General features: G+C 40.3%; 1 protein-coding gene across 2 annotated transcripts; it reads left to right on the top strand.

The window, feature by feature from the left end:
- Positions 1-1718: 1718 nt before the first annotated feature.
- ZRSR2 (zinc finger CCCH-type, RNA binding motif and serine/arginine rich 2) lies at positions 1719-25170 on the top strand. Of its 2 annotated transcripts, XM_070462619.1 has the most exons (12): positions 2230-2311; positions 2535-2580; positions 6073-6163; positions 7553-7641; positions 11342-11450; positions 11801-11887; positions 14996-15034; positions 15628-15746; positions 20443-20656; positions 21594-21649; positions 22558-22667; positions 24672-25170. In XM_070462619.1, the coding sequence occupies exons 4-12, from the start codon at positions 7616-7618 to the stop codon at positions 25151-25153; spliced, it is 1242 nt and encodes a 413-aa protein (XP_070318720.1). In that variant the 5' UTR covers positions 2230-2311; positions 2535-2580; positions 6073-6163; positions 7553-7615; the 3' UTR covers positions 25154-25170. The 2 variants fall into 2 exon arrangements, with proteins under 2 accessions (XP_020735101.1, XP_070318720.1); XM_020879442.2 differs by lacking the exons at positions 2535-2580; positions 7553-7641 and adding an exon at positions 1719-1844 and having other exon boundaries at positions 2232-2311.
- Positions 25171-25530: the final 360 nt, after the last annotated feature.

The following is a 25530-nucleotide window of genomic DNA, read 5'->3' as shown; positions in this document are numbered from 1 at the left end:
AGATGGATGAAACTGGAGCCCATTATACAGAACGAAGTAAGCCAGAAAGATAAAGACCATTACAGTATACTAACACACATATATGGAATTTAGAAAGATGGTAACGATAACCCTATATGCAAAACAGAAAAAGAGACTCAGATGTATAGAACAGACTTGTGGACTCTGGGAGAAGGCGAGGGTGGGATGTTTCAAGAGAACAGCATTGAAACATGTATATTATCTAGGGTGAAACAGATCACCAGCCCAGGTTTTGGGTGCATGAGACAAGTGCTCGGGCCTGGTGCACTGGGAAGACCCAGAGGGATCGGGTGGAGAGGGAGGTGGGAGGGGGGACCGGGATGGGGAATACATGTAAATCCATGGCTAATTCATTTCAATGTATGACAAAAACTACTGTAATGATGTAAAGTAATTAGCCTCCAACTAATAAATAAATAAATAAATAAATAAAATAAAATAAAAGAAGGGGGTTGTTAATCCTTTTGCAATTGCAACGTGTCCTTGGGAGAAAGGTTTTTTCTTGGTCTTATGTGTGTAAACCACAGTCTAATTATTAGCAGGATTGATTTTGCTTTCTCAATCTCTTACTCTTGTTGCCCCAGTTTAATTCTTTGTTACCTCTCACCTAGATTGCTTTATTCTGGCTGTATCCTTTATACTGCAAACCAGTCACTTACCTAAACACAAATAAGATCACAAAAACCTACACTCAACTTTCAACGGTTCCCTATTCCCTAAAGAGCATAATTAAAGCTTTTGGGAATGGCCCTTCCCCATAACCTAGCACCAGCCACCTCTATCGCTGTATTCCTTGATACTCTCATATTGCCCTTTATACTCGATGGCCAAAATTCTCGCGGTTCTGGCAGATTCCACGTTGTTTCATCACTCAGTGCCTTTGCTTGTGCTGATTTACCTGCAAGTCCATTCCCAGCCTTCTCCACCTGAGTAATAGCCCTTCGTGCCTGGGTGCTAAATAGCTTCAGTAGTGTTAGACGCTTTGTTACCCTATGGTCTGTGGCCCACCAGAGTCCTCTGTACATGGGATTCTCCAGGATACTGGAGCGGTTTGCCATTTCCTATGTCAGGGGATCTTCCCCACCCAGGTATCGAACCCACGTCTCTTTCCTGCATTGGCAGGTGGGTTAGCCTAACTGCCTTCAAAACAACTCGGGCATTAGAAAGCTCTCCTTGAATTCCCAAGTGGCCTATGTAACGTAAACTGAGTTGCCTATATCATATAATCTTATTTGTGAATTGGTCCTTCTCTGTCTCTAGGTTGGAAATTCCTTGGCAGCAGAGGTTGCACCTCTGTAGCCTCTAGAGCCGGCAGGTGTCAGTGGAAGGGGGAGGACTGGAGGGCTGTCTGAGGCGACGATAAGTGAAACCACGAATGGAGGCACAGCCTCGGACTGGAAAGGAAGGCTAGCCGCGTTGTTTAGGATGAGGCTTCGTGAATGGATGACGAGAAAAGGAGAGGTGTGACTAACTTCTTGGCCACAAAACACCTCACAATGAGTTGGGGAGAGGTAATGATAACGCACTGGGGAAGCGCTAGGAGAGAAGAATTACTTGCAGGGCGGGGTAGGTGCCCCAGAGGATTTTTCGGGAAGGAGACATTTAGTTGTGCAGACTTTGGGAACACGAGCCACCTACCCCGGCCTTTAGTCTTTGGTCAGTCGGAGCAGAGAAACGCTCCACTCCACGCCCGCCCGAGAAGCCGCGCAGCAACTGCGCCTGCGCACGTCCTCAAGCCCGCCTTTTCCGGCCGGTTCCTGTGGGCGTGGCGGCGCTGGCAAGATGGCGGAGCCCGAGAATATGCTGTTTTCGGAGAAGCTGAGGTGAGCTGGGTTAGGCAAGATGAGCTGACGAGAAAAGGGGACGGAGCAGACCGAGGCTGGGCATGGAAGATGTGCAAGCATGAAGTAAAGGGGGAGCTGGGCCAAGCAGACGAGCCACCGCGGCAGCTCTATCCTTTCCCTGGGCGCGCCTGAATTACTAGTGGGCATCTGCGGGCTCAGGGAGGCGAGAAGGGGAGCAGAGGAGGATGGAGAAGACCTGTCGTGTGCGCATGGGATGGCGAGGCGGTGGTAAAGGCATGTTCTGTAATTAAAACGCGGGAAGCAAGATTTCACTGTTGGAGTTCTATCACTGGGCGCGGAGAAGGGAGCTCAGGCAGTGCTGCAGTTGCGGTCGCTAACGCTGGAGTGTGTGTCTTGTTTTTCCAGCCACAAAAAGTACAGGGCCGCCCTGAAGAAGGAGAAACGAAAGAAACGGCGACAGGAACTCGCTCGACTGAGAGACTCTGGTAATGGACTTACTTATCTTGTTTTCTGTGTATGAAATTGCTCCCGCGACTCTCGTCCAAGTACTGTTATCAGATACACAGTTGCTTGTGGCCATGACCCTTCAAAAAGTTGTTAGACCCATATCAGAAGCAATGGTAAAAGTACCCAAGAGGGGGAAGAAGTCGTGGTGAATCATCACCCACTGATTACGTGGAAGTATTTATAAAGTATCTAATATTACAGGTGCAGGCATCATGAATTACAGCAGCTAGCACAGCCCTTGCCCATAGTAAGTATTCGGTGAATATTTTTCTTTGTAAAACCAGCAGGATTCGAGGGGTTTAGACATTTTGCAAGTTTTTCTCAAACTACACTAACCTGAGAGCCCCCTTGTTAATCTTATTTAAATACAAACAGATGAAATTAATTATGAAACTTGGTTTTTGGTTTGGCCACACTGCGTGGCATGTGGGGTGTTAGTTCCCGCACCAGGGATGGACCCCATGTCCCCTGCAGTGGAAATGCGGAGTCTTAACCACTTGACCACCAGAGACGTCCCTATATCTACATTTATGCAATGTTAGGGATGATGGGCGGAGAAGGCAATGGCACCCCACTCCAGTACTCTTGCCTGGAAAATCCCATGGATGGAGGAGCCTGGTAGGCTGCAGTCCATGGGGTCTCGAAGAGTCGGACACGACTGAGCGACTTCACTTTCACTTTTCACTTTCATGCATTGGAGAAGGAAATGGCAACCCACTCCAGTGTTCTTGCCTGGAGAATCCCAGGGACAGGGGAGACTGGTGGGCTGCCGTCTATGGGGTCGCACAGAGTCGGACACGACTGAAGTGACTTAGCAGCAGCAGCAGCAGGGATGATGAGAAACAGATGCTCAGGACGTTAACATGGTACTGAGTGGAGTTTGGAATGCTACTACTACTATTGCCATGTGGTTATTTATCACTTTTTCTTCCTATTAAAATACTGTGGGAACCTTCATCTGTACTGGTGGTGGTGTCATTTGGCCCTCACATGGCAGAATCTAATGTCTGTTCATTAAACCTACCTGTTTAATGACCTTAGTTGTAAAGTTATATAGTAGTAATAAATGCACATGGAAGCACTAAAATAGCACAGGAGTACTGAGTTATAATGGTTGTCATGTACATTAACCAGAATATGCCTAGTAAATTATCCTGGACAGTTCTTGAAGTCCACAGACCATGGCTTCAAGGAACCAGGATTTTTGGGCCTTGAGAAAAATAGCCATAGAGGTTTTATTTATCATTAGAGTTGCCCAGAAACTGCTTGAGTAGCAATACTTGCCATATTTAGAGTGAAAGGAACAGTGCATTGCCCTGCAGCCTGTATTACTATCTCTTTTTTAATTCAAAACTGGTCCACTTGAGACAGGATAAAGCATCAGGGATAAAAGGAGAAACAGGGTAGATTGGCATTATTGATGCCCTTAGTAATTCCCCACCCTCCTTAAAGTTCTCAGTTTCCTTACTATGCTAACCTGTTTTCTTGTAACATGCCCCAACTTTTAAAAAGTCTTTCTCTTTTTCTTTACATACTTCAATTCCAATGTATTGCATTGATATTTTTTATTCCCTTTTAACTCTGTAAAGCGCATTTGGAGTAAGTCTCTATGAATAGGCAAGTGGATGTGTCCTTTGGCAGTTTATAGTCAGTTGAAGGATGCAGCTTACTGGTCTGCTCATGATTATATATGGTTAATGGCAGAGCCACAATGAAGCACTTGCCTCTGGATGACTGCTCCTGCTTTGGCCTACTCGAACTCACAATTTTTTACTTAGTGGTGCTTCATGAATACTGTGGTCAACCGAACACTGCTGTGCGTTGTAGCACACTTGAATGTCCAGACATTACCCAGAAGACTAGAATATAGAAATATTCTGTAAGAATTGCTCTAGAGTGAATTGTCAAGTGATTGGTAGAAATTTCTGGATTATCAACCTTTCTATTACAGGTAGCTTCTTTAGCATCCAATTCAACTTGAAATAACCTGAAATAAGCGGCATTACCAGAAATTAAGGTAACATGAAGGAAAAAAGGAAGCTGGAAAACTGTAGAATGATTCCATATATAGTTACATGTCTAATACAGTTAGATACACTCTTGCCCCTTAAACAGCATGGGTTTTGAACTGTGCACGTTCACTTATATGTGGATTTTCTTCAGCAGTAAATACTATTGTACTACATGGTCTGCAGTTGGGTGAATCCAAGGATGCAGAACTGCAGATATGGAAGAACTGTGAATGTGGAGGGCTGACTTTAAAGTTAGACATGGATTTTCAACTGCATGGAGGGCCAGTGCCTGGAACCACCGCATCATTCAGTGGTTCAGTACTGTAGTTATCTAGGACTCGGTGAGCCTTTGGTTAGACCTATACTTAATATGGGCCTCCCAGGTGGCTCAGACAGTAAAGAATCTGCCTGCAGTGTGGGAGACCCAGGTTCGATCCCTGAGTCGGGAAGATCCCCTGGAGAAGAGAATGGCTACCCACTTCAGTATTCTTGCTTGGAGAATTCCATGGACAGAGGAGCCTGGTGGGCTACAGTCCATGGGATCACAAAGAGTTGGACACAACTGAGTGACTAACACTTTTCACTTTTTAAATACTTAATGTATGTGACAGACAGTATGTTTTTCCATTTAGCCTGAGATCTTCTGTTATAGTTCCGTAAGATCACTGCAGTTTTCCTCCTTTTTTTTCTCCCCACAAATTTAAATTTTGAGTAGAAGAGGATATAGATTTTAATTATATTAGGACTTATTTTCCCATGTTTTTATTTTGAAAATGTTCCAATGTACAGAAAGTCAAAATGTACAGTAGACATCCATGATGTACAGTAGACATCCATGAACCCTTTGCCTAGGTTTGTCAGTTGTTAACATTTTGCCTTACTTTCCCTGTATATAGATAGATAGACACATGTACAAATTTTTTCTGAACCCTTTGCATGTCAGGTACATATACATAGCCCTCACCCCTAAATACTTAAGCCTGCATCTCTTAAAAATAAGGCCACGATACTAAACAAATAAAGGAGTAGTAATTCAGCAATATGATATACACAGACCATATGTAAACTTTCCCAGTTCAAGTTTGGTTATTTTGAAACACTCAAGCCAGTTGTTTTGTAGAATGCCCTGCATTCTAGATTAGTACGTCTTCTGAGTAGCCTCAGGTACACTCTGTGGCAAAATACTACACAGTTGATGCTGTATAGCTCTCATTGCATACATCTGGGGGCCTCTCATGTCAAGTTGTTCCACTCCTAGTGATGCGAAGTGTGGTCAAAGTGTTGCCAATCAGATGGCTCCACTGTAATAGATATTTCCCCCTTTGTAATTAGTATTCATCTGTAGGCTGGTATTCTGAGATAGTGTAAATAAATATCCTCTTCCCAACAGTTAGTTCCTACAGTGGGGTACAGCACTGAGGACTATTCTGCTTAAGTCTTTCTACATTTTTCAGTTGCCATTCTTCTATAAAGATGGATGTTTCCTCCCATATCTCACCATTTTAGGGGGTATCAGTTTAATGTGTTAATCTACTACCATTATTGTTCTTTTCAGTGTTCACATTGTTCCAATTTGGGCGGTTGGGGCCCTTTATTGTTAGAAAGTTTTAAAAAGAGGTTTGTACCATAATTGTAAAGATAAAAAATTTATATAATTTTTTTCCTGAATTATTGACCAAGGCTTTGTAATGTACGGATAGTATCCTAAAACATTTACATTCCTTCAGGACTCTCACAGGAGGAGGAGGAAGAGGAATCAGTGGCAGGTGCTTTTACTGAAGAACAAGAGGAAGAAGAGAGGCTATTGGAGAGAGAGAGGTCAGCACTGATTAAAGCTCTTTCTGCAAGCCCAGTTCTTTTACTTAATATCCTAAGTCTTCGCTAACTAGGACAGGTCTTCTTTACACAATCTTATACAAAATAGATCTTGTAAAATGCCCTGGATAAGCTGTTTAAATCTCTAGTTGATGGGCTGAAACAAGATGTTGTCTTTAAAAAAAGTTTTTTTCACTCTTTTGCTAATTTGTAAATGTTTTTTGAAAAAAAAAATCCAGATAATTAGTAAGTATAAACAGTGAAAAGACTTCAATAAACTCCACATACCTAAAGATAGCCACTGTTAAGAAGGTAAGAAAGAAACTGTAGATGAATATATACATATATTTCTTTCGTGGGATGATATTTATACATATTTTTCTATAGATTGCTTTTTTCCGCTAAGTGTATAGGACATTTACTTCAATGTTGATACAGAGATCTAATTCAACCATTTCAATAGCAACACAGTATCCATTGTATGACTAGCATAATTTATTCCCTATTCATAATTTATAGTTCTCTACTGATGAATGTTTAGTTCTCTAAATAAATGTTATTTACTGTTAAATCACATTTATTATTAATTTACTGTCATTTACTATTTGTTATTTATTTACATTCAGGCTTTTTACCATTACTAAAAAAAGTTGCAGCAAGTATCCATGATTATATATCCTTGGTATTGTCCTGTTATTTCCTTAGAAAAATGCCAAGAGGAAAAGTGCACATAAAATGCACTTTTATGCAGGTAGAAAAAGCATCCTGGTTTGCAGTTCGCCACCTTTCCAAGAGTGAATCAAGGTGCCCGTCTCTCCATACTGTCACTCACAATAGGCATTATCAATTCTTAAAACTTCTATAGTAAAAAGTTATTTCTCATCATTTCAAATGTACATTTAAAAAAAACTTTCATTAGAGTACAGTTGATTTACAGTGTTGCATTACTTTCTTCTGTATAGCAAAGTGAATCAGTTGTATGTATACTTATATCCACTCCTTTTTTAGATTCTTTTCCCATATAGGTCATTACAAGAGTATTGAGTAGAGTTCAGATATATACTACTTAATTCATAGGTTGAGTATCTTTTTATATATTATCTATTTGTAGATTGCTTAAACCTTTCTCTTTGGGAATACATTTTTTTTTTGTTATGTAAGCAGTGTTATTACTTGATTAAGGATATTATTCCTATATCTGTCATGTGTGTGATGTATATTTTTTTCATTTGTCATCAGTCCTAACTTAGATTCCAGTGTTAGTTACTTAATTTGATTTCCATGTTGTCAATTTCATCATGATATCTGGCCTTGATGTCTGACTTCAAAAGACCTTCCCCAGCACAAGATGACAAAAATATTCTGCTCTTTTTTTCTTTTGATATTTTTCAGGGAGTAGTGTTTTGTTTTCTGGGCTTTTTTAAAAAGTGGTACACAATAATAGGAATTTGCTTAATGCTACTCAACTATACACTTAAATGGTAAGTCTTATGATATATATACTTTGCCACAACAAAAAATAAATAATATTTTAAAGGGAAAAAAACTTGATAGACCCTCTCCAGCTATTTAGTGTGTTCACTAGTAATGTTGCCTCTTTTTCTTGTAATTAATTCCTATTACCTGCCTAAGCACATAAGTAGGTGGAAATATCAAAGTGCTGGGGGAAAAGAAAGGTAGTGGTGATGGGAAACATGGAGTTGGATTCAGCCAGATCTGCATTACATTCTTGGCCCTGCTACTTACTAGCTGTGTTCAAGTTGCTTAATCTCTCTAAGCTTCAATTTCCTCACCCTAAATAGGGACATAAACAGGGACTTCCCTGGTGGTCCTGTAGTTAGGACTCCCTGGTTGGGGAACTAAGATCCCGCATGCTGCATGGCATGGCCAAAAAATATGATAATAATAATCATAGTACCTACTACGTAGAATTGAGCAGATTGAATGAGATTAATAAGGTGGTAAGTGTATAGTGCTTAACATAGTGTGAACAGATAGGAGGTGCTATAATAACTCTGGTTGTTCTTATTAGAGATTTCTGTTACGATGAAGATAATATGTATAGCATGAAAGAGGGAAGTCTTTTTTGCTTCCCCATGTACTTAGGTGCTTCTTTTAAATCACATACATGTGTCTTTGTGTTCCATTAATATTTGTTTATTTCTTTAAGAGTTGCATAATACTTTACTGTTGAAAAGCAGGATAATTATTTGAAAATACTGCACTTCATGAATCAGAGTTCTGCATACTGAAACATCTACATATACCCCATGACATACACAGAAACGCTGACATATGCAACATGCCAGTCTCTGCCATGGCTAAAAGATGGGTTCTTGGAATCTGTAGTTGGAAATGGAATACTTTCTCCCATCATGTATTTGAAATTGCGGTTGGGTCCCCAGACTAGACATAAAACCTTATTTAAGTCCTGATGTCCCTGAAGTAATATAATATAGCACAGTTTCTCATACTTCATTTTCCTTTTACAAATTCAGTGGGACAATATACAGTCTAGGTTATAAGCACCAAATTGGCTAATAAACTTTTGAAATATAACCTTTAAGTTGGAAACTTGTGGTATTGGATACCTGAGATGCCATTTTAATACAGGATCACTCTTTATAACTGGTCATTTCTAAACATAAACTAGACATCCACGCATTTTTTTAACTCTTTGTCATCTGTTCTTAAAACCTGTAGGTTTATTTTAAAGACGTGATCACAATATAGTTCTCTTTTGCTTGAGGCAAACCAAATCTCTGAACTGTAAAGAATAGCAGTCCAAGGGTTAGAGCAGGAAACGCCAGATCGTGCTACAGTCCTGCATTTGGCACTTTTAAAATGCATGGAACAGGAAGGATAATACTTTCTGAATGTGAAAAGCTGGATGTTACTCACTTATTGGCACCTAAAGGTTTGTGACATTGTATAGGAGACAGGGATCAAGACCATCCCCAAGAAAAAGAAATGCAAAAAAGCAAAATGGCTGTCTGAGGAGGCCTTACAAATAGCTGTGAAGAGAAGCAAAAAGCAAAGGAGAAAAGGAAAGATATACCCATTTGAATGCAGAGTTCCAAAGAATAGCAAGGAGAGATAAGAAAGCCTTCCTCAGCAATCAATGCAAAGAAATAGAGGAAAACAATAGAATAGGAAAGACTAGAGATCTCTTCAAGAAAATTAGAGATACCAAGGGAACATTTCATACAAAGATGGGCTCAATAAAGGACAGAAATGGTATGGGCCTAACAGAAGCAGAAGATATTAAGAAGAGGTGGAAAGAATACACAGAAGAACTATACAAAAAAGATCTTCATGACCCAGATAATCATGATGGTGTGATCACTCACCTAGAACCAGACATCCTGGAATGTGAAGTCAAGTGGGCCTTAGGAAGCATCACTACAAACAAAGCTAGTGGAAGTGATGGAATTCCAGTTGAGCTATTTCAAATCCTAAAAGATGATGCTGTGAAAGTGCTGCACTCAATTTGTCAGCAAATTTGGAAAACTCAGCAGTGGCCACAGGACTGGAAAAGGTCAGTTTTCATTCCAATCCCTAAGAAAGGCAATGCCAAAGAATGCTCAAATTACCAACACAATTGCACTCATCTCACACACTAGCAAAGTAATGCTCAAAATTCTCCAAGCCAGGCTTCAACAATATGTGAACCGTGAACTTCCAGATGTTCAAGCTGGTTTTAGAAAAGGCAGAGGAACCAGAGATCAAATTGCCAACATCTGCCGGATCATCGAAAAAGCAAGAGGGTTCCAGAAAAACATCTATTTCTGCTTTATTGACTATGCCAAAGCCTTTGACTTTGTGGATCACAATAAACTGTGGGAAATTCTGAAGGAGATGGGAATACCAGACCACCTGACCTGCCTCTTGAGAAACCTGTATGCAGATCAGGAAGCAACAGTTAGAACTGAACATGGAACAACAGACTGGTTCCAAATAGGAAAAGGAGTACGTCAAGGCTGTATATTGTCACCCTGCTTATTTAACTTATATGCAGAGTACATCATGAGAAACTCTGGGCTGGAAGAAGCACAAGCTGGAATCAAGATTGCCGGGAGAAATATCAATAACCTCAAGATACGCAGATGACACCACCCTTATGGCAGAAAGTGAAGAAGAACTAAAGAGCCTCTTGATGAAAGTGAAAGAGGAGAGTGAAAAAGTTGGCTTAAAGCTCAGCATTCAGAAAACTAAGATCATGGCATCCGGTCCCATCACTTCATGACAAATAGATGGGGAAACAGTGGCTGACTATTTTTTTGGATTCCCACATCACTGCAGATGGTGATTGTAGCCATGAAATTAAAAGACGCTTATTCTTTGGAAGGAAAGTTATGACCAACCTAGACAGCATATTAAAAAGCAGAGACATTACTTTGCCAACAAAGGTCTGTCTAGTCAAGGCTATGGTTTTTCCAGTGGTCACATATGGATGTGAGTTGGACTATAAAGAAAACTGAGCACAGAAGAATTGATGCTTTTGAACTGTGGTGTTGGAGAAGACTCTTGAGAGTCCTTTGGACTGCAAGGAGATCCAACCAGTCCATCCTAAAGGAGATCAGTTCTGGTTGTCCATTGAAAGGACTGATGTTGAAGCTGAAACTCCAATAGTTTGACCACCTGATGTGAAGAGCTTCTCATTTGAAAGACCCTGATGCTGGGAAAGATTGAAGGCAGGAGGAGAAGGGGATGACAGAGGGTGAGATGGTTGGATGGCATCACCGACTCAATGGACATGAGTTTGGGTAAACTCTGGGAGTTGGTGATGGACAGGGAGGCCTGGCATGCTGCGGTTCATGGGGTCTCAAAGAGTCGGACACGACTGAGCGACTGAACTGAACTGAACTGAAACATCACTGTGGCCAACCTAAAGAGAAAGCTAGAGTGTCATTGTTTTGTGTAAAGATGTTACAGTTAGGAAATGTAGAAGTAGTGATTTTATACTGTTTCCCTCTAGGAGGATAGTTGCTAAAATGCAGTGCTTTTCTAAGATCACTACTCGTATATCCTGGTCCTCTTACCTCCACTTAACTGCTTTCTAGAAAATATCTTTCATGATACTTTCATCATTCACAAAATGTCATTTTATTGTCATATATGTTTGGATGTATTTGGTTTAGCACCCATTCCTTTTATTTGATCACATCATTACATCAATAGGCAAAAATTACATGAGGAATGGTTGCTGCGGGAGCAGAAGGCACAAGAAGAATTCAGAATAAAGAAGGAAAAGGAAGAGGCAGCTAGAAAACGGCAGGAAGAACAAGAGGTACGGTACTAATCAGATAACCAGTTAACTAACTAGTTAACCAAAATGACTCTCAGTAAGAGTTACATACCTTGAACTTTAAAAACCAGATGTTAGGGCTTCCCTGGTGGTCCAGTGGCTAAGACTCTGTGCTCCCAATGCAGGGGGCCTGGGTTCGATCCTTGGTCAGGGAACTAGATCCTGCGTGCTGCAACTGAGACCTGGTGCAACCAATAAAAAACGGGGAGGGATGTTATTCATATTACCAATGTTAACATTTTCCATTGATTTGCCCCATACGCCAAATGTTGTAAAAATGTGAGTCTGAAAAAAGTTTCCTTTCTTCTTTTTATTTTTTTCCCTCTGTAAAGAGAAAGTTAAAGGAAGAATGGGAAGAACAGCAGAGAAAAGAGAGAGAAGAGGAGCAGCAGAAGCTACAGGAGAAGAAAGAAAGAGAGGTGATTCCTGTCACAGGAGGATAAACGCACTGCGTATCCTCTTAGTGGGTGGATGGGGCGAATGATGGGGTGGAACAATAAGCTATAGGCATATCAGGGTTTGAGCTTGGTGTTTTTCTTTAGAAAGAGTCATGTTTTTAGTTTGGATATACACTAACATTTTCTTAATGATGCTTTTCTCTGGGTGTTTGCTGTGGCAGATGCCTTAAATTAAGGTTTTTTCCACCAACTCTACCTATCTTATATACCTATATACCAGGGATTGGCCAGCTTTTTCTGTAAGGGGCCAGAGTAAATATTTCAGGCTTTATGGTCTGTATGGTCTCTGTTGAAAACATCCAACAGTGCCAGTGTCCCATAAAAGCACCCATAGGTAACATGCAAATAAAGGGTTGTGGCCAAATTCCAATAAAACCTTATTGTTTTATTGATAAAAACAGGCAGCTGACCCCTGCTTTACACTTTGTACCACTCCACAGCAGACAGTGTTTTTCTGAGGTTTTGTTGTATATGGGTTGACTTACTTAGTGAATACTATTTTTTATAGTTTCCACCTTTGTTTGATTCATAAGAGAGTTTACTACTTTGGACATGTCAGCAAGAACTAATAGATTGAAAGAAATCAGAAGCTCAAGTATTGAGAGATTAGGAAATATTTTTTGTTATTAAGTTTTGACTTCTTTTCTAACTTGTGCTCTAAAGGCAGTTGTAAGTAACATAGTTGCTCTCACAAAGAAAGAATCTTAAGGTATTTGTATACATCTCTATCTTCTAGGATTGTTTTTAAAGATTGCTTTGGTCTATTTTGCTGCTATTCCTTAACAGTGCATTTATTTCAAAGATATCACAGCTCATCTTTCCTTCACTGATTCATCAGGATGTATCTTTTCTGTGATATTGCTATATTTGAATAGCATAAAATTGGGTAATCACCTGCTCATGGGAAAAATGCATTTGTTTACATCTTAGTCATAATGGGGTAGAAGCAACCTTTGTTTCTTGTGTCTCAGGCCATCGGTTAATTCCAGTGTAAATTTTAAACACCCTTACTTGAGTACTGCTTTCCAGATGAGGCAGGATCATGCTAGGTTTTTACGGGGCAGGAAAATTGTTTTTAGCTTGTCATATTTTTTTTTTTTAGAGCAAGAGTAATAAATTTCTATTTTAACAGTGGAATGGTTTTCAATTGAGGTCTTTCTGGCACCAGATAAAAGCTTAAGTTTTTGTTTCAAAGGAAGTCTGGTGAGACATAAGGAGAAGCAGGTAAAATGAAGTCAATTCTAAGCATATATAAAGGGATCTGCATTCTGAGTTTCTGCTGTGAGCTAGATAGATGCTTCTCTGGTATTGGAGATAGGGCAGCTACAAAGATCTGTATTCATTGTGTTCAGTTTCTTGAAGGAGAAACTGAATGATAAATAACCAAAAAGATCATTTTAGGTGCTTTAAGGTAATAGTATGTGGTATAATGGAGAAGGCAATGGCACCCCACTCCAGTACTCTTGCCTGGAAAATCCCATGGACGGAGGAGCCTGGTGGGCTGCAGTCCATGGGGTCGCTAAGAGTCGGACACGACTGAGCGACTTCACTTTCACTTTTCACTTTCATGCATTGGAGAAGGAAATGGCAACCCACTCCAGTGTTCTTGCCTGGAGAATCCCAGGGACGGGGGAGCCTGGTGGGCTGCCGTCTATGGGGTTGCACAGAGTCGGACACGACTGAAGTGACTTAGCAGCAGCAGCAGCAGCAGCAGCAGCATGTGGTATAAAGAAAGAAAGAAGGTCACATGACAGACTGATTGTGGTAGGAAACTACGTCTTTTGATTGATTGCCTGTCAAGGAAGACTGCTCTGAGGAGGTGCCGATGTGTGAACTGACGGCTGAGTGTAGAGATCTTGGGGAGAAGGGTTTCAGGCAGAGGCAGGGAGGTCTGAGCCTGGAGCTGAAAGGAGGTCAGGGTGCCTAAATCCTAGAGACCAAAAAGGAGAGCGACAGGGGTGGGCCCAAGTTCAGGAGGGTAGCAGGGTCATTCATGTAAGGCCTGGGTGGGAAGGAGTTTGGATTTTACCTGAAGTGTCATGGGAAGCCATTAAAGAGTTTTGAAGCAGGGACTGACTTCATTTAATTTATATCTTTACCTTTAACAGATCATTCTAACTTTTGTATAAAGAATAGCGGGTGGCGGTTGGGAGTGATGACCAAGGAGGCAAGAGTAGAACTGTGGTGACCAGTTAGAAGGCTGCTGCTCCAAACAGGACATGATGGTAGTTTGGATGACAGTTGATGCTTAATACAGAGAAGTACACAGATTTGTAATGAGTCATGGCAGTTAGCAGAACTCTAGCTGGTAGGCTGAATGGGCAGGAAGGGGAAAGGAGGAGAAGAGAATTCAAGCCATACATTTTTAATTTGAGCATGTAGGCACATGCAGCTGTTTTCTGAGGTGAGGCATTTAGATGGGTGAGGGGGAGGGAAGAGTAGAGTTCCATTTTGAGCACATTAAGTTACTAAGGACCCTTACATGGCCAGATAGTTAATCAAGTAAGCAGCTAGACATATGAGTCTTCTATGTATTACTTTAAGGAACTAGGGAAAAGTCTGTCAAACATAATTTAAAGCTTATTTAAATGCCAAGAAGGTAAAATTTTACTGGCATAGTGCAGAACTGTGTTACTGTCTTATCAGAAAGTTTGAGATTTTTCATCAGTCCCAGTTCCTACTGTTCATATCATAATGTAGCATCTGTTAAGTGTTTGTGATGTTTCAGCTACCATTGTCTTTTATGATATTCACTAGTACCTCACCTTAAAAACTAGAATGTGGAATGTATGTTCAAATCTGCCAAATATTACTCTTACTGAAACTATTAGAAGACTATGTTTTCAAATGTTAGCTGTTTAATGTCCTAGTTGAATGAAGATTCTCAGCTGTATGTCTTTTGAAAGCTTTTCAGAAGATCTTTGCTATAGAAAGCAAATTACAACATGAAGCCTTTTGTGTGATGGGTTTTTTAAAATTGTTATAAATGAGATTCTTAACCAGATAAACCAGATATGACTTACCTGACTTCGAAGGTTTTCATTAGTCCTATGTTTGCACCATTTGTAGGAAGCTGTGCAGAAGATGCTGGAGCAGGCTGAAAATGAGGTATTTTCAAAACCTTTCATTAACAATTTAAGGCCAATGAACATTTCTTTAAAAACACTATTTCCAGTAATGTTAATTTTGTGGTAAGTTACTTAGATACTGTCTGAATGTGGGATTCACATCTGAGGCTCTGTGATTTCTACAATAGCAACAAAAAAGTGAATTGATGAATAAAAGCAAAAATCACCCCTGTGGACTGGACCTGTTTATAATCCTTAAATAATGTATAATCAGCCTCACACATTTTTATACCCAGATGGATGTTTTAACTTGATTCAGAGTAAATCAAGGGATAGTTCCCTAACAAGTCCTTCGACTCTTTTCAGAATCGATGGACAGAAGGGAAACCTTGGTGACTGCTCCTGGTAGCCGTGGCAATGCCTGATGCTGGACAGTGCCCAGGAACCAGGAGAGACACATAGCCCCTATCTCATGACAGTTGTTTGTAGAGTCTCGGTTGTGTGGCACAACTTAAATGTGTATATTTTTACAGGAATCTGTTTTTATTTTTGACCAAAATATTTGAATACCTTTTAAACATTTAATTCTTTGTGGATTTTTACATCAAATAAAGTCACGGTTATTTTCAACAGTTGGAAAATGGTGCCACATGGCAAAACCCAGAACCACCCACGGAATTAAGAGTAATGGAGAAAGATCGAGCTAATTGTCCATTCTACAGTAAAACGGGAGCGTGCAGATTTGGAGATAGGTAACCAATTTTGTTTTATTGTGTCAGAGTTAAGTGACTCAAAACATCAAGGTTTCCAAGTTCCCTTTTGGGGAGCGGCACGGGCTGGAGTTTGAAATGTTCACGTTCAGTCAGGCCTCTGCTATGTTCTTGCTGCTGCTCTAGTTCCCCAAGCTGAGTGTCCCCTGCTCCCCGACACCCCCCTCCCCGCCCGCCCCTGGATGGGTTGGTCCAGTTCTCTGGCAGGGCTTCCTTTTCATTCCTCCCATAGCTGTCTGAGGACCTTTCACTTTTGTTTTCTTCCTGCGCTTATATTGGTCCACATGGGTGAACTGGGATGAGGAAATCTATTTCAAAAGACTGGAGCAGCCTGACTTTATTTTTTGAATGGCAAACACTGTGCATGAATAAAGCTTTAAAAACTGGCATGCCCAAAGGGATGTCTGTGAAAGACAGGATCTGAGTGAGTAGAGAAAAATTCTAGTGCACATTCTCAGTTTGCTCTGATTGAGGAACAGACGCAGAGTTCAGCATCTGGCTTTAGTGGCTATAATGGTGAGAAAGTTACTTAAGCCCTTTGTGCCTTAGATTCCTCATCTGTAAAATGGAGATTAAAAGTAGTACCCCCCACCCCAAGGCAGTTGTGAGGCTGAAATCAGTGAATTCAGGGAAAGCAGGTCGAATATGGCAGGCCCATGGCAAGCGCTGAGTGTTTGCTGTTAATTTCTTTTTGTTACTGTTGCCATTATTCTCTGAGACCCTCTGGTTCCCTGCCTCTTTTGGATCAATGATTTTAAAACAGGACATTCACGTAGAAAACTAAGTGTTGATGTTTTGATTCATTTAGCAAATATTTAAATATCAACTGTATGGCAGGCAGTGGTGATTTTTATAATTTGGCTTGTTTATGAATGAACTTAAAGTGGATAAATAATTCATAATGCTGAATAAATCCATCTGAGGCAAAATCTAATTATTAATTTTCATTCTGCAGAAGAAAAGATCTAATTATATCTTAGTGTCTTATTCATCATAAAAAGGGATATGAATTGGCAAATTCATATGTATTTAATGAGAAACTGTATGTTGTCTCTCATGTTTATTTTATTCATAAAATTATACATGCTGTGAGCTTTATTTCCTTCTTTGAAAATATGAACCTTCTCTAGCTTTCTCTTTCTTTTTAAATTTAAGCCGTCACATCATTTTACATTTTTTAAGGACAGTGGTTCTCAACCCTGGATTCCATCTAGAATCATCTAGAAAGCTTGAAAAAAATTACGTCTTATCTCAAATTGAGTAAATCAGAGTTTTTGAGACTTGGGCACCCTAATTTTTGAAATGTGCTCAAGTATTTGTAATGTGCCCCAGAATTGAGAGTCACTGATGTAGGATTTGTGACTTCTTTTATGTTTTATAGTTGGGATGCTATATGCCCGGAATATCTGTGAAAGTATTCACAGAATCTGGTCAATAGTGAAAGCCTCCTCTTGAGGAACTGGGCTCCTTTTCCTCCTCCTCTTGAGGAAAAGGAAGAGAGAAAGACTTTATCCCCCTTCGTATCCTTATATGTTTAATTTCATCAAAATAGTAATGATTGATGTAAAACATACCCCACCAAAGAAAAAAATGTACAGTGAATTACCTTTGAAAGACAACTGAGACTCAATATGAGTTCATATTTGCATTGGCAACGGGAGTGGGGGGGCGGGTTATTGAACCAAATTGTGTGTAAAGTTTCCAAGCTGCAGAATTCCTCATTTATGATATACCTCTAACATTTCCTTAAATGTGAAGGTTTGCAGTCATCGGACTCTGGATTCTTCTTCTGTTGGGCATAAGTGAGAGAAGGGAAGATGTCCTAAATGGCTTCAGGAAATTGGTTGACAGGACTTACTTGTGAAAAGGAGAATGGACTGTCAGGCTCTCAAAACTCAGGTCTGAGAGCCATTTCAAGGAAATATTGACAGTAGTCAGATTAGTTTGTGAAGATTTCTTAATATATTCATAGGCATGTGACATTTCACCATCACAACTATCAAAAAAATGTTTGAGATTGATTTGGATTTTTTTATCACTCAGGTGATGAGTTGTGAAATAAGATTCCGTGAAACTAGCAGTTACAAAATCGAGTACCATCCCTTCAAACAAAGCTGCTGCTCACCTTTCACAGAGAGCCCCAGTGACTTGCTCAAGATCATACAACTGTCCTTCTCTGTTAAGGTCTATCACATCAGCACACACTTGCATAACCTAAGCATCTCTTTGGTCATTTTGTTTCTGTAATTAGTACAGAATTCAATTCTAGAACCTTTCTGGAGTTGATTTTTCTTAGAGTCACAGCTTGGAGGGGAGCTCAGGTTTTTTTTGGTCCTTAAAGAACATAATCACTGATGAAAAGTAAAATTCATTGACCAGAGTAGTTATTTATACCTCACTTGTTTCCAGAAGTGATTTAAAGAAGGCTCATAGTCTACTACACTGTTTAATAAAATAAATAGAAAGCAAGGAAAGGAGAAGTGCATTACTGTGACTATACAGTACATTTGACTTTGGAGTCGTATCCATCCCACGCAGCAATGAGCTTTGTAGTTCTTACCAAAAAGGAAATGAGTGGGATCTCTGGAATGACAAATTTTCTAGGCATCAGAGTCTAAATGTTTTCCCATAGAATACTGTATAAAGATACTGAGTAGGAAGGTGGACAGTAACTTTCATGGATATTTTATTAACAGTTGCATATGTAATTTTCATGAGAATATTTCTCACAAAGACCTTCAGTATATAATCACAGCCTTACTTTAGCGTGTAACTTCATTCTATAAAGAACAAGGGTAGTGAGTGCCTGGAGTTCTCCCCTAAGAAGAGAAAACGAGGCATAGTCAGTTCTACCTGAGGGGGCATTTGGAGACCCATGCCATTTATTGGTTGACCTTCCAGTTTAGGTAATGTCCAACTACCTGATTTTGTGGCAGTCTTACTTGATTCAAGGATCTGAGTAATGGGTAAATAGCATGGCCTAAACCGGGAGTCCCCAGACATGACTGACCTTAAGGACCAGGTGTAGAGTTACTTTGAAAACATGGGTTCCTCACTCTTTGAGGTCTGAACAGATTGATCTAGGACAGGACCTAAGAAATCTCAGCTCTTCCCAGGTGATTCTAAGAATCACATGGGTTTGGGTACAACAGCTTTAGACTGCCTTCCCAAGTATCCCTTGTCTTAGCTGAATTTTCAATATAGTAGGGCTGGCCTTAAATACACCCAGACTATGTGGACTGTCTCCAGGCCAAGTGGGATTTTTCCCTAGATGGGGAGTTTGGCACTGTTCCAAAACTCACAAATGTTCATTTGACATCCTGGGTACTAGAGCCCAGTTCATTCAGATATAAGAATCCCATGAGAATTTTAACCTTGTTAAATTGGTTTTTCATTTAATTCTGTATGTGCTTCATACTTGTAAAATTCTGGTTCTACTAACACTGCCAACCAGGTTGAATCCTTGTTCTTTTTTCTGTGGGCAGTTGTCCTTGGGAAGATGGATCTCATTACTAGGTCTTTGGCTGAATAATCTAGGAGATTCCTTTGGAAACTAGAAAATTTCACACTAATGAGCACTGATTGCACATTTCTGAGTTGGGCATGGTATGTGCAAGGCATTCTCTGTGCATTGTCTCAGCCAGGTGTACAGATGTATGTTACAGACAGTGGAAAGTAAACATGAGTTAAACATTTATTTCAGGGCCATTGTTTTTTTTCTAACACTTGCTTTGTTCTTAAACTTTTTTTTTCTTAAAGAGTTCTTGGGATTTTTTTTCTAAAAATTTTGTTGTAATTTTTAAGCTGGAAATTTAATCAGGAAAATTTGATGATTTGGAATCTTATTTTTTCCCTCTTCATTTTATTTGAGGAGAAAGAAAGAAATAAGAAAGTAAACTCATATGAAAGATTTTTTTGTAAAAAATTACTCAGTTACAACCCGGTCTAGTTTAACTGTGAAAAGAAAATTGTTCTTCACAATGGTCAACCTCCTTCATTAAAGAGAAATTCCTTAACATTTACCACATCATATAACACATAAGCAGTGGACTGTGGATTAGCTCAGATCTCTGGGATCTTCTCTCCCCAGTCATGTAACTTGTGTGCTTTTCTAGGCCTCACTTTCTTTCTTTCAAAGTGGAGAAAATACTAGCCCTGGCTGTCATAATAGGTTGCAAGGATCAGAGGAAAGAATATAAAAATGCCATGAAAACTACGAAGTGCATTCCATTTAGCTAAAACTCTCCAAATACTCTGTTCTCTACGTGTTGGGTTTGTTGGTGACTGTATGGAATCAGGATTGCACTGTTCTCACGTTGTCCTGAGTCCCACGCACAGTGTCTCTGTGCCTGTCATCACTGTCTGTCATGCCCACGCAGCTTCTCTTTCCATGTGCTTCCATGTGTGTAAGGCTTTCTGAATTTCAATAAGAGGCAGCTAAAATGACTCCTGAACTTGGAAATAATTCCCAACTGTACATTTTAATGAGATCCAGTATATCGGTCAGCTGTAGAACAGTTTTGTTAAGTGTTGATATTTAAAGTCTGAATGAGGTTTGTCATCTTACAGTTCAGTCAAAACAGCTAAGTTGCTCAAGTCTTTATCTCACAGTTTAATGCAGGTATCTTATGTGTAATTTCTCACCATTGGACTGCTGAAGTTTTTCCTTCATATGCAGGTGTTCACGTAAACACAATTTCCCGACATCGAGTCCCACCCTTCTTATTAAAAGCATGTTTACAACGTTTGGGATGGAGCAGTGCAGAAGGGACGACTACGACCCCGATGCAAGCCTGGAGTACAGCGAAGAGGAAACCTACCAGCAGTTCTTGGACTTTTATGACGACGTGCTCCCTGAGTTCAGGAACGTGGGGAAAGTGATCCAGTTTAAGGTGGGCATAGGCAGTGAAGGAGGGACTGGTTTGCCTCCCTCTGAAGTACTAGGTGGGATGGGAAGGTGAGGGCACAGGCTCCGCCTGTATGTTATGTCCATGCATAATACATATATATATATATATATATATTTTATGGCACACATATATGTGTATATGCCTGTCTGTCTATATGTATGGGCTTCCCAGGTGGTGCTAGTGGTAAAGAACCTGCCTGTCAATGCAGGAGACATAAGAGATGTGGATTCAATCCCTGGGTCAGGAAGATCCCCTGGAGGAGGGCATGGCAACCCACACCAGTATTCTTGCCTAGAGAATCCCATGGACAGAGGAGCCTGGTGGCTACAGTCCATAGGGTCACAGAGTCGGGCAGACTGAAGCGACTTAGCATGCGTGCACATGTATGTGTGTGCTGTGGGTATTGGGTCTGTGTAGATAGGGGTGCCTGTGTCTGTGTGTATTTGGAATGCAAAGGATTTGCCCAACCTCAGGGGAGTGCTGACGTATATGATGGAGGAAAGAGAATAGGATGGAAGGGCATCAACTGGGTCTTTTCATGTTTTACGTATTTAAATATGCTCAGTCAAAAATGGAAAATGTTAGTATTAAATCTGGGTGATGTATATAAGGGCTGATTACTAGTCTCTGTATTTTTTTTCTTTCTTTTTTTTAATAGTCTATTTTTATGTGTGTGTGAGACATTTCATATCTTTGAACAAAAAAAGGATCAGGTAATTCCCTGCAACACTGCCATGTGCTGAAGTATGCCTTAAATAGATGTGAGCATGGGGTAGTATCTTAATTTTGAAATTTTTGATTGATAACACCTTGTGGTAATGTTGGCCTGGACAGAAGTACGTATGATGACTGGAGGGCTTCTTTTCCTTAGGTTTTTGACTTTTTTTTTTTGGTAAATCAGTTCTTCATTGCTCCTTAGGTCAGCTGCAACTTGGAACCTCATCTGAGGGGCAATGTGTATGTTCAGTATCAGTCGTAAGTATTCTGAACATAAACATCTTCACATTTTGTCACAGTGTTGTGACTTACATTGACATGTGGGATTTTTTCCCCTGACTATATAGCTTTCATATGCATGGTTTTGGTTTTTTTTTTGGCCGCACAGGGTGGGGCATGCAGGATCTTAGTTCCCTAACCAGGGATCGAACTCAGGTATTGGAAGCTCAGTCTTTAAACCACTGGACCAGGGAAGTCCCTGCATGGTATTTTTAAAAGTGTAAATATTAGGAGCTGATCTAGAAATATAGAAAGGATTAGAAAATTATATATTTGTATTTCATTCTTTGTATACTTAGAGTTTTTAATATTTTGCAATATAGTGAATTTTTTACTTATATAATTTTAATAATTAAAACACAAACTGGAAAGGGATAACCAGAATAGAGAACAGAAAAGTATAAATTGAAAGAGTGAGAAATTAAAGCCCCAGATAACTTCAGTGTGCATTTTGTCTGCTAAGAGAGCAGTTAGCGTGTCATTTCTGCTCGTCATGCTGTTTCCTGCATGGCGCCATGGCTAATGGGGTAAATTAACCATTGTAATAGGAAGGATAGCGATCTGAACTGAGAAAGAACGGGCGCTGACAGTGGAAAACACTTCTGCATTTTTAATGGTCCAGTCTTTTGGTTTAAGAAGCTTTGACTCAAGCTGATTTCCATGCATCAGGATCTCTGAGAGGTTAGTTAAAAAAAAAAAAGTTTCCTGAATAAATTGTGAGCTTCAGGAGCTTGAATGCTGTAATGAGGACTCCCTAGGTAGCGCGGAAGCAGTGAGCTTGGTGGCCCTCTGGTAAACAAATACAGAGTTAGTTAACAATGGGATTAATCTACATTTCTACTTTAGAAAGTTACTCTAAAGTACATCCTTTAATTTGTGGTTTAAAGGGAAGAAGAATGCCAAGCAGCCCTTTCTCTGTTTAATGGACGGTGGTACGCAGGACGACAGCTTCAGTGTGAATTCTGCCCAGTGACCCGATGGAAAATGGCTATTTGTGGTAAATACAACATGATTCCCCCCTCCCCCCAACGGTCCCACTGTCATATAAAGTGATATTCTTGGGGGGAAAGCAACCTTTTAAAGGAGTGGAGGTTAGCTTTTGCCTCACCTGGTAGATGAACAGAGATCACTATATAAAGTACATCACGTTTTAGACCTGTAACCGACCTTGTGGGTCACTTTATGGATGCAGTGACTAGGGGCACAATGTATAGTTGACAAGGTCAGTGCTCAAAGTCCTAGGCTCTGCAGGAAGCCTGAGAAGTTGTGTCTGTTTTCTACTTATTGGCTCCTCACTTGAGCTGTTTTTTTCCCCATCTTTATCCCTAATGAACCTAAAACATTACCTGTAACACTTCCTGTGTTATTGAAATACAAGCTTTTGTGCCTTAGAGATTGATTATAGCTTTGGAACCTCGTCAGGGCACATTCCGTCAGATTGATTTATCAGATAGTGGCTGCCGCATCAGGAAATGAATTAGTCTTTGAGTAGCTGGCAATTTTGAAGGGGTCATTCTGTTGTGATTTCTATCAAATAGGCTTAGCCAAACCATTTATTGTTGAAGTGCCCCGGAAGCTATGAGAAGAGCTGCCGGTGCCTTCAGGGGCCACTTCCCTTACCCTTTGCTTCACTTCGCTTTATACTTGCTTAAAACCTCCTATTTCAAAATCTGTAATTTATAAAATCTGAATCTTTGGCAACCTGGTCTTAATGGTTGCTGTCACTTAAAAATCATGTGAAGTGGCGGGGCGGTAGAGGGAAGGAATTTAGAATTCCTTGCTTTGGTAAGCCAGAAGAACCATTATGCCTTAAAGACTTTGGGACTGAAAGAGATGGCTCTGTTTTCTCCATGAAGGCAGTTACTTTTGTCAGTTGCCAGGAATCCATTGTGATTTCAGTGAGGTGCTTCTGAGTGTGACTAGTAACTACTGAGCATTTTTTGTGTCTTTTTTATTGGATTATTGGCCACTGTATATCATCTTTGGAGAGATGTCTCTTCAGATACTTTGCCCATTTTTCTTTTGTTTTTTTGTTATTGAGTTGTAAGAGTTCTTTGATAGATTCTACAGACAGGTCCCTTATTGGAGATATGATTTGCAAATATTTTCTCCCATTATATAGATTGTCTTTTCACTTTGATGGTGTCCTTTGAAGCACAAAAGTTTTTAATTTTGATGACGCCCAATTCATCTATTTTTTCTTTTTTTTTTGCTTGTGCTTTGGTATCGTTATCTAAGAATCCATGTCAGCCCATGCTATGAAGATTTACTTGTATGTTTTCTTCCAAGAATGTATAGTTCCATAGCTTATGTTTAGGACTCTGACCCATTTTGACTGACTTTTTGTATATAGTGTGTGGTATACAGGTATCTCATGTTTAACTCTTTTACATATTTAATTTACCGCTTTTTCAAAAAAGTTTGAAAATCTTCAAGGGATCTCTAAACTGTGCAAGTAGATTTCACTGTTGACAAAAATCTTTTGTATTAAAAGCACCTGATAAACTTAAAGCATTAGGCCAGTGTTTATCATCTTCTTGAAATGTAAGAAAATATAGGATCCTCTACTTACAACATGCTCTTTAATTTTAGCCAGTGGTTCTGTCCTCCCACCACCGTGCCTTCGAAGCATGCTGCCACCAGGACTGCCGACCAGGGCTGGTTCTTCAGTGTTAGTTAGGGATCTACATTGTCAGTCAACAGGATGGTAAAACAATAGAAAAAATAATAAATAATCTGGTTGCCATTGGTTGGGTTGCACTCTACACCATAACCCAGTAGGGGAATGGGACATTCTGGTTAATTAAAAGTTCTGATCTATTACTTTTTACAGTGCCTTTTGTTAGAGCATTGAATATTTTTGAAATTCAGGGAACCCAAACTGTGAGGTCAGAGTATGTAAGGAGAAACTAGTCCTATCACAAGCGAACATCAGAAATGTACCTTGTGAAAAGGATGTAGTGCCAGCAGTAAATGCCGTTTCCTCACTGTGCCATTGCAGGTTTATTTGAAATACAGCAGTGTCCCAGAGGGAAACACTGCAACTTCCTTCATGTGTTCAGAAATCCCAACAATGAGTTTTGGGAAGCGAATCGAGACATCTACCTATCTCCAGATCGGACTGGCTCCTCCTTTGGGAAGAGCTCAGAGAGGAGGGCGAGGCTGGGCCCCCACGATGACTACTACAGCAGGCCGAGGAGGAGGAGGAGCCCTGGGCCGGCCCACTCCTACAAGAGGAACGGGGAGGCCGACTGGAAGAGGAGGAGTAGTCATGGGGCCAAGAAATCTCACAAACACAGGTCCAGAAGCCGGGGAAGGCACAATTCCCGAAGCAGAGGAAGAAAAAGGGACCGCAGCCATGGACGGGGCAGCCGGAGCCACAGCCGCAGGAGCCGCAGCCAGAGCTCCTCCAGGTCCAGGAGCCGTGGTGGGAGAAGGTCAGGGAGCAGAGACCGAACTCTTCAGAGCCCCAAATCCAAATAAACTTACTGTGTTTTTCAGTGATTGTACACTTTATTTATTATGGTGGCTACATACTTGGATGGAGGGCTCTCGGCTCATGTGGCTTAGCAAGTCTGGTGAAACCATATGTAGACTGGAACCCTGTTTTAAAATATTTTTATTCTCTGATAATCATAGTGTGTTTAGTATAGAGAACCTAGAAAACATAAAATGTATACAGCCCCAAAATTACTTATAATCCTGACCCTTAAAGATAACCAATTAACACTGCAGCGTTACTTTAAGTCTTTTTTTCTGAGTATATGTGTGTACACCTTTTTTTTACAAAAAAATCATGGCTGTAGTTGAAATGTTTTTTTCACACCAGACATTGTCCTATTTCATCAAGCCCTAGTCTG

This window comes from Odocoileus virginianus, unplaced genomic scaffold, assembly GCF_023699985.2.
Source record: "Odocoileus virginianus isolate 20LAN1187 ecotype Illinois unplaced genomic scaffold, Ovbor_1.2 Unplaced_Scaffold_6, whole genome shotgun sequence".
Lineage (NCBI taxonomy): Eukaryota > Metazoa > Chordata > Mammalia > Artiodactyla > Cervidae > Odocoileus > Odocoileus virginianus.
Note: the sequence above shows the minus strand (reverse complement) of the source record. Positions and strands in the feature narration are given on the sequence as shown.